A 9,564-nucleotide genomic window follows, 5' to 3' on the forward strand; every position below is an offset into this window, starting at 1 on the left:
TAAATGTAACATTTTGTTAAAATTAACAAAAACTTGACATTAAGTTTTTGTTTATTTGTTTACTTTGTTTGTTTGTTTGTTTGTGATGTGCTATACTGCTTTTACACGTCATTAGTAATGGAAACCATCCCCCTAAATAATAATAAAAAATTATTATAACAGTATAAGTAATCATAAACGACTGTGATTGGTCCATCCTGACTAGTGCGGAGAAACGTAACAGATATCACGTGACTGTGTGTGTCGCTAACAGAAGTCTGAAAAATAATTTACACTCGAATATTGATACTGAGGAACTTTAATGTACTTTGAAGTGACACTACAGAGAGAAGAGTTAACGAAAAAATAATTATTTTTTAAACTCACTTCACGCAGAGGCGCGCGATGACGTGCTCTCCAGAGCCCCGCCCACACGCTGAACGCGGATGTGAATTACACTGAATCAAATGAACCAGAAGATCCGGATCCACAGCGAGAAATATCCGCGTATGCCCGCACAATAAACCGAACACGCGTGTGTGAAGGATGCGAGAGACCGATATCGTGTCCGGGGACGCCAAATCCACCGAGCGAGTGAGTAAAACGTGCAGAAAACACCTTAAGCGCGGTTTGTTTACTGTGATTGACAGCTCAACTTCAGACAGCTGTTGTTTATGCTGCTGTAATCTAATCTTTACATGCTGATACTGTATGTGTTCTTAATGCTAAACTAGTTATTGAACTAGAGCAAAGGGTCTCTTATTGTGACAAAGTCAGTCCAAACCCTGACCAGGATCTTCACATCCTCCCGCAGACAGACAGACAGGTGAGCAGACAGACAGGTAGAGCTCGCTGACACTCCTCCTCACGTGTCACTTTACCTGAGACAGGTTATTTACTGCTTCTACACTGAAAAATGTCGTATTTACAGAAAAATACTGCTACAAACATGGTGAGTTTGAGTCATAAATCTCCACTTCAGCAGCTTCACACACACCAAACTTTACAGTTTTATTCATATATTCTGAATTCATATATCATTTGCCTGATTTATACATTTTACTTCTATAAACATGGTAAAATATATTATTTTCTGTCTGTTGACAGTATTTTCTGATTTATGGAGTGATAAAAAGCTCAGTAAAAACTTTTGTCTGCAAAATCAAATGAGAATTATGAACCTGGATTTATCCAGTGTTCTGGAAATGTATGCAAAAGAGTGCATGTTTAATTAGATAGTGCCTGATTTGCATATTTAAACAACATTTCAGAAAACTTAAAAAAAAAATCAGTTTGCTGTGATTAAGTATGATGATATCAGTTTTTATGTTTACCTGCTTTAGTTGTTTAAAATTCACAAAATGATATGCAATTTTACTTGAAAGGGATAGTTCACCCAAAAATGAAAATTCTGTCATCATGTACTCACCCTCAAGTTGTTCAAAATGTGTATAAATTTCTTTGTTCTGCTGAAAACAAAGGAAGATATTTTGAAGAAAGTTTGTAACCAGGCCTCTGTAGGGCACATTCTTCAAAATATCTTCCTTTGTGTTCAGCAGAACAAAGAAATTTATACACATTTTGAACAACTTGAGGGTGAGTACATGATGACAGAATTTTCATTTTTGGGTAAATTATCCCTTTAAAATACTGACAAATTTATGTTTTTTACAAGGGAAAACTATGAATTACTATATGATTTATAGTGAAAACAGTAAAAGGACTTTCCCAGAAGTCCCTATTTTATATTTAACCTGAAAAAATCATGTGGAGGTCAAAAATAACCCATTTTTGGAACTAAATTATATTTATTCTGTAGTTATAATCCATTTATTCACTTTTTGAGCATAGACCTGAAAATGAAATTTCCAACATGAACTGTCATAAATCTTGAATGCTGAAGTTTGGTCTCTTTTTAAACAAGACACTGCTGAAATGAAAAAAATGTTTAAAAAAGTTTGTTTATTAATATGAAAAATGCACAAAATACTATTTTTACATTTTATATGAAATATCTATTTTCCAAAACATGTTTTACTCTGAAACTGTGAGAAAATAAATCTAAATGAGTTGTGTTCCAAATTTGAGGTTGATATCTCAAAAAATGAGCTTTCAGTAATAATTTGTTGGTGCGCAGTACCACACGCTTCCACTAGAGGAAATTCGCTTCCTATTCATTTCCAATGCGCTCCATTTTTGATGCTGTTTTTCAAGACCATTTAAGCTTTTCAAATCTTGTCCGTGATTTTTTTTGTGTGCGATAAAACCTTTACCAATTTTCGTACCATTCTGATGAAATAAAAAACAAAACAAAATGTAAAATGTTTCTGTCAAAAATGACCGAACAGCACCAGAGGGTTAAAAACCGCCCTCTCTGATCATAGATCTGAACTGAAATGGTTGTAGTTCGTGAATGTTTGGAGTACAGGTTAAAGCTGGTCTCTTTTTAAAGAAATATTATTTCAGAAGAGAAAGCACTTAAAAAAATGAAAATGTAAAAAAGTTATAGAAGTTTACTGTAAAGTTAATGGACTGAACTAAACTTTTTTTACTTTATACAAAATATATATTTTACAAACTGACCTGGACTCGAAAATTGGTATAAAATCAAAGCCAATAGTTGTGTCCAAATTTGAAGTTGATACCACAAAAATTGAGCTGCTAAAAGGTTTTCAAGTCCTGTTTCCATTTACAATTTCAAAACTGTTTCCACAGGATGAATTTCGAGTGTTTAATCTTTTGAATTATACCTAATTTATGATAATTATTAAAATATACAATAGGGAAAAGAGCAATAAAAAGTCTCTTGCTACCAAAACTGGCTATGCAGTTTAATTTCTTTACATTTCAGTAATTATCAGTAATGAGTGTTTTGAGTTACATTTTCTATATTTACTGCATTATTTTGGTGTTTAGATCAACTGAACTCTGATTCACCATGTGGCTTTTTTGGTGTTTTGGTGTCTATATTAACATTAAATCACTTAATGAGCTGTAAAATACACAGGCACCAATATCCCATCCTGTAATACCAGAAACAGCATGTTTTTATGGTACATTTCTGGCAACCGCAGCTTCCAGTTTTTTACCATGAATCTAACGGGATGTTTTTTACAGTGCAGTTTCATGTTTCTGAGCCGCAGAGGGCAGTTTCTGATGTAAGTCTGTTACAGGATGACGCTGAAGAGGCGGTGGAGAGCGGGCTGATCCTGGACGAGTCCTGCTCTGGGATCCTGTTCGCAGGTCTGGACAGACACACGGAGGACTGGAGCGTCGAGCCGCGCTGTGTGAGTCACATGATTCCACATTCACTCTGCTGAAAGGGTTAATGACCCCATATTCTCACGGCGAAGTTCTGTTCATTTGACTGGCTCCTAAAGCATCACTGACTGTGTTCCAGAGTTTGAATGACAGCGAATCTGAGGAGGTTCTGAACGCCATCAACCCAAACGAGATGTACACGTCAGCGCTGTCCGAGAGCGACAGCGGCCTGTCTGAAGATCAGTACTCAGACGAGCAGAACCACAGCAGCAGCCTGCAGCCGCCCGCTGTCTATCAGGTGGTGTATGACATCAGTGGTGTGGGCGGAGCCATCGCAGAGCAGCAGCCGCCACATATGGATGTCATCTCCATAGAGCTGGGTGAGCGTTTCCTGTTTTTCCTGTTCCTGTGTCATGTGACTGGAAAGTGCCACAGAGCCTGCCCACTTTTTCAGCGGCTTTGATGATTCTGGAAGTATTTTTCCCATTGGGGTTTTAAAAACGTCTTGGTTTAAGAGTTAATAATTCATGAACCTATCCAATCAGCCACGAGGAGAATCGCAACATTACATGCATGTAATCAACATTTAATCCATATTTAATCTTCATGTAATCAACATGTAATCTGAATATAATCCACATGTAAACCGAGTGTAATCTGCATGTAATCAACATGTAATCCGCATATAATATGCACGTAATCAACATGTAATATGCATGTAATCCACATGTAATCTGCATGTAATCTGCATGTAATCAACATGTAATCCGCATGTAATATGCATATAATCCGCATGTAATCTGCATGTAATCTGCATATAATCCGCATGTAATATGCATGTAATCTGCATATAATCCACATGTAAACCGATTGTAATCTACATGTAATCCCCATGTAATATGTATATAAACCGCAAGTAATCTGCATGTAATCCACATGTAATCTGCATGTAATCTGCATGTAATCTGCATGTAATCCACATGTAATCTGCATGTAATCCGCATGTAATCTGCATGTAATCTGCATGTAATCCACATGTAATCTGCATGTAATCCACATGTAATCTGCATGTAATCCACATGTAATCCGCATGTAATATGTATATAAACCACATGTAATCTGCATGTAATCCACATGTAATCCGCATATAATATGCACGTAATCAACATGTAATATGCATGTAATCAACATGTAATATGCATGTAATCCACATGTAATCTGCATGTAATCCGCATGTAATATGCATATAATCCGCATGTAATCTGCATGTAATATGCATATAATCCGCATGTAATCTGCATATAATCCACATGTAATCTGCATGTAATCAACATGTTATCCGCATGTAATATGCATATAATCCACATGTAAGCCGCATGTAATCTGCATGTAATCTGCATGTAATCAGCATGTAATCTGCATGTAATATGCATATAATCCGCATGTAATATGCATGTAATCTGCATATAATCCACATGTAAACCGATTGTAATCTACATGTAATCCCCATGTAATATGTATATAAACCGCAAGTAATCTGCATGTAATCCACATGTAATCTGCATGTAATCCACATGTAATCTGCATGTAATCCACATGTAATCTGCATGTAATCCACATGTAATCCGCATGTAATATGTATATAAATCACATGTAATCTGCATGTAATCCACATGTAATCCGCATGTAATATGTATTTAAAACGCATGTAATCTGCATGTAATCCACATGTAATCTGCATGTTATCCACATGTAATCCGCATGTAATCTGCATGTAATCTGCATGTAATCCACATGTAATCTGCATGTAATCCACATGTAATCTGCATGTAATCCACATGTAATCCGCATGTAATATGTATATAAACCACATGTAATCTGCATGTAATCCACATGTAATCTGCATGTAATCCACAAGTAATCCGCATGTAATATGTATATAAAACGCATGTAATCTGCATGTAATCAACATGTAATCCGCATGTAATATGCATGTAATCTGCATGTAATTCTGCATGTAATCAACATGTAATCCGCATGTAATATGTATATAAGCCGCATGTAATCTGCATGTAATCTGCATGTAATCTGCATGTAATCTGCATGTAATCCGCATGTAAACCGAGTGTAAACCGAGTATAATCTACATGTAATCAACATGTAATCAACATGTAATCCGCATGTAATATGTATATAAGCCGCATGTAATCTGCATGTAATCTGCATGTAATCTGCATGTAATCAACATGTAATCTGCATGTAATCCACATGTAATCTGCATGTAATCCACATGTAATCTACTTGTAATCCGCATGTAATATGTATATAAGCCGCATGTAATCTGCATGTAATATGCATGTAATCAACATGTAATCTGCATGTAATTTGCATGTAATATGCATGTAAATCACATGTATTCTGCATGTAATCAATATGTAAACCGCATGTAATATGCATGTCATCCACATGTAATCAACATGTAATCCGCATGTCATCTGCATGTAATCCACATTTAATCCGCATGTAAACCCCATGTAATCCTCACGTAATCCATATGTAATCTTGATGTTTTCACGTGTCTCTGTTCAGACGAGTGGAGCTCTCAGATGCTGCTGTCAGAGTCATGTGTGGTCAACGAGCTGGTGTCGTCCGTCAAAGTGGAGAATGTTTCTACTCATGACATGCAAAACATGCACAACCCCGACAGTTTTTTGGTATGTTTGTTTTTTAAAGCAAGAGTTCAGCCAAAAGCTGCATGAGCTGATGTCACTGACATTTAAACTCTCCTTTTCAGGTTTATCCTGAACTTCAGCTCACAGAGGAGGAACAGAAGCTCCTGGATCAGGAGGGAATTTCACTGCCCAATAATCTGCCCTTAACGAAGGTCAGACCCGCCACATGTGTGTGTGAGTGTGAGAGTGTTCAGATGAATACAGTGCTGATGGGACTGTTGAAATCTCACAGGCCGAGGAGAGAATCCTGAAGAAAGTGAGACGGAAAATCCGGAACAAACTCTCGGCACAGGACAGTCGCAGGAGGAAGAAGGAGTATATAGACGGTCTGGAGAGCAGGTGAGACCACATGTGTCTTTAGTGTGTAATGTTGCTGTTTGAGCATGAAAAAGGTTTCCAAAGTCCCTCCAGCGGGAGTTCTTCTCTATATCAGTGTCAGTGTTTCTGAACTCCATGAAACGCCTCCATTGTAGTCTTGAGTTTTCTTCTGGGAACTAACATGTCACAGTATTCCTCATTGAAATGTGTGTGTGTGTGTGTGTCTTAGGGTGGCAGCGTGTTCAGCTCAGAATAAAGAGCTGCAGAGAACCGTCACCCAGCTGGAGAAACACAACATGTGCGTGAGCTGAACATTAGTGAACACACAGTGATTGTTCCCCTCAAATGTTCCAGAATCCAGTCACCTCCATGACGTTTGTTTGTTTGTTTCAGGTCTCTTATGGCGCAGCTGCATAAACTGCAGGCGTTGATCAAGCAAACGGCCACCAAAGCGGCGCAGACGAGCACATGCATCATGGTACGAGTGCGTCTCTCTCTCTTTAACACCAGCATCAATGTTTCATCTGATCAGTGTGTTCTTCCTCCTCACAGATTCTCATCTTCTCTTTGGCTCTACTCATCTTCCCGAGTTACAGTCCGTTCAGCCGGAGTTCCCAGTCACTGGAGGACAGTTACGCTCCGTCCGGAGGTGAGAATAAGTCATTGAAACACCATTCACTATAGGCTTGCCACAGTATGTGCTGATACTCATGGTGAGGGACCAAAGATTATGAATGAAACTTCCTGTATTGATATCCAAAGAATTGATCAGCCTAAATAATGCATAATCGCAGCAGCTGTAATACGGGTTCCAGGCAGACCTTGTGCTTGACTTGTAATGTGGTTTGATTCTGTGCAGTCATGTCCAGAAACATCCTGAATGACGCCGGCTCTCCTGCGCTCCTGGAGGACGCGGGGGAAGATGAGCCGATGGTTTCAGTGCCCACAGAACTCAAACTCACAGACACAGACTGGGACTCTGACGGGCCGCAGCAGCCAGAAGAGGCTTTGATTGGCGAGCAGAAGAACGGCACGGCTGCGACCGGAGCAGAAGCAGACACTCTGTCTTTGGCTTTAACGGCTCCTGTAGCTGCAGGAAACACAGACGCAGCCAAACCGCCACATGCAGATGAAATGTGAGCGTTCCTGTTAGACGCGGGGAGAGGTTCGGCTCCGGGTGTGGCCGGCTCTGTTTGAGAAGCATTTTCCTGAAACGCCTTTATTTATTCTCACTGAACTCAGACACAGGTGTGTTTGAGCAGCCAGTGATCATCATCATCATCATCAGATGATAGTCATGTGCTTTAGTGTGTCCAGAAATTAATACATATTAATGTTTGATTGAGGGACATTTCTGTTTGTACCTTAAATTTGTTTAGTACTGATTTGGTTGTCACTTGTGCTGCTTTTTATGGAAACTTGTTTCCGCTACAGAATAACAAAATAAAAGTAGGCAATTGCAACTTTTTATCTCACAATTCTGACCTTTCTTTGCATTTGCAAGTTTATATCTGTATAAACTTTATATCTAACAAGCATATATAAAATAAAGTCAGAATTGCAAGATATAAACTTCAAATTGCAAAAAAAAATCGTAATTGCGAGATATAAACTCTAAAAAAATCAGAATTGTGAGATATAAACATGGAATTGCGAGAAAAAGTCAGAATTGTAAGAAACATCAGAATTGCAAGATATAAACTTCGAACTACAAAAAAATCTGAATTGTGAGATATAAACTTCAAATTGCGGGAATAAATCAGAATTGCGAGATATAAACTTCGAATTGTGAAAAAAAACAGAATTGCGAGATATAAACTTCGAATTGTGAAAAAAAAAGAATTGTGAGATATAAACTTTGAATTGTGAAAAAAAAAATTGTGAGATATAAAATTTGAATTGCGGGAAAAAAATCAGAATTGCGAGATATAAACTCAGAATTGTGAAAAAAAAAGAATTGTGAGATATAAAATTTGAATTGCGGGAAAAAAATCAGAATTGCGAGATATAAACTTCGAATTGTGAAAAAAAAACAGAATTGCGAGATATAAACTTCGAATTGTGAAAAAAACAGAATTGTGAGATATAAACTTTGAATTGTGAAAAAAAATTGTGAGATATAAAATTTGAATTGCGGGAAAAAAATCAGAATTGCGAGATATAAACTCAGAATTGTGAAAAAATCTGAATTGTGAGATATTAACTTCGAATTGTGAAAAAAAAAATATCAAAATTGCGAGATATAAACTTCGAATTGCGGGAAAAAATCAGAACTGCAAGTAGGGCTGGGCGATATATCAAATGTTTTTGTTTTGTTTGTTTTTTGACGGCAATTCATCTGCGATATGAACACGATATTGCGTGGCTTGTAAGTGATCTACGGCTCTGTCTATTAAATGCCGCTCCATTTGAAAGCAGGTGATGGCGATTTAACGGCAATCAGAGAACCGGCTTTACTGACGAAATGCGCGTGACAAAAGCATTTGATATATCGCCCAGCCCTAATTGCAAGTTATAAACCGAACTGCAAAAAAATCTGAATTGTGAGATATAAACATTGAATTGTGAAAAAAACAGAATTGTGAGATATAAACTCCGAATTGTGGGAAAAAAACAATTGCAAGTTATAAATTTCGAATTGTGAAAAAAATAAGAATTGTGAGATATAAACTTTGAATTGTGAAAAAAACAGAATTGTGAGATATAAACTCCGAATTGTGGGAAAAAAACAATTGCAAGTTATAAATTTCGAATTGTGAAAAAAATAAGAATTGTGAGATATAAACATTGAATTGTGAAAAAAACAGAATTGTGAGATATAAACTCCGAATTGTGGGAAAAAAACAATTGCAAGTTATAAATTTCGAATTGTGAAAAAAATAAGAATTGTGAGATATAAACTTCGAATTGTGAAAAAAAATCAGAATTACAAGATACAAACTTCGAATTTTGGGGAAAAAAAATCTGAACTGTGAGAACTTAGAATTGCGGGAAAAAAATCAGAATTGCAAGATAAACTTTGAATTGCGAGATGTAAACTTCAAATTGTGAAAAAAATCGGAATTGTGAGATAACTGAATTGCGGAAAAAAATTGGATTTGCAAGATATAAACTCGGAATTGTGAAAAAATCAAATTGCGAGATAAACTTCGAATTGCGAAAAAAAATCGGAATTGTGAGATAAAAAGTCGCAATTACCTTTATTTTTTTTATTCCGTGGCTGAAACAAGCTTCCATAGATTTTACACTGGCACAAAAAAACTTTTATTTTTAA

General features: G+C 36.8%; 1 protein-coding gene across 3 annotated transcripts; it reads left to right on the forward strand.

Moving 5' to 3' along the window:
* The first annotated feature begins 112 nt into the window (after positions 1 to 112).
* On the forward strand, positions 113 to 9,191 carry creb3l4 (cAMP responsive element binding protein 3-like 4). Of its 3 annotated transcripts, XM_067361460.1 has the most exons (11): positions 113 to 573; positions 794 to 931; positions 3,153 to 3,266; positions 3,380 to 3,620; positions 5,830 to 5,954; positions 6,035 to 6,124; positions 6,205 to 6,311; positions 6,520 to 6,588; positions 6,684 to 6,768; positions 6,843 to 6,939; positions 7,150 to 9,191. In XM_067361460.1, exons 2-11 carry the CDS (start codon positions 896 to 898, stop codon positions 7,428 to 7,430), a joined length of 1,245 nt encoding a protein of 414 aa, XP_067217561.1. In that variant the 5' UTR covers positions 113 to 573; positions 794 to 895; the 3' UTR covers positions 7,431 to 9,191. The 3 variants fall into 3 exon arrangements, with proteins under 3 accessions (XP_067217561.1, XP_067217552.1, XP_067217570.1); XM_067361451.1 differs by lacking the exon at positions 794 to 931 and having other exon boundaries at positions 114 to 573; XM_067361469.1 differs by lacking the exon at positions 113 to 573 and having other exon boundaries at positions 590 to 931.
* The last annotated feature ends 373 nt before the right edge of the window (positions 9,192 to 9,564 follow it).

This window comes from Chanodichthys erythropterus, chromosome 2 (assembly GCF_024489055.1).
Source record: "Chanodichthys erythropterus isolate Z2021 chromosome 2, ASM2448905v1, whole genome shotgun sequence".
In the NCBI taxonomy this organism is placed as follows: Eukaryota; Metazoa; Chordata; class Actinopteri; order Cypriniformes; family Xenocyprididae; genus Chanodichthys; species Chanodichthys erythropterus.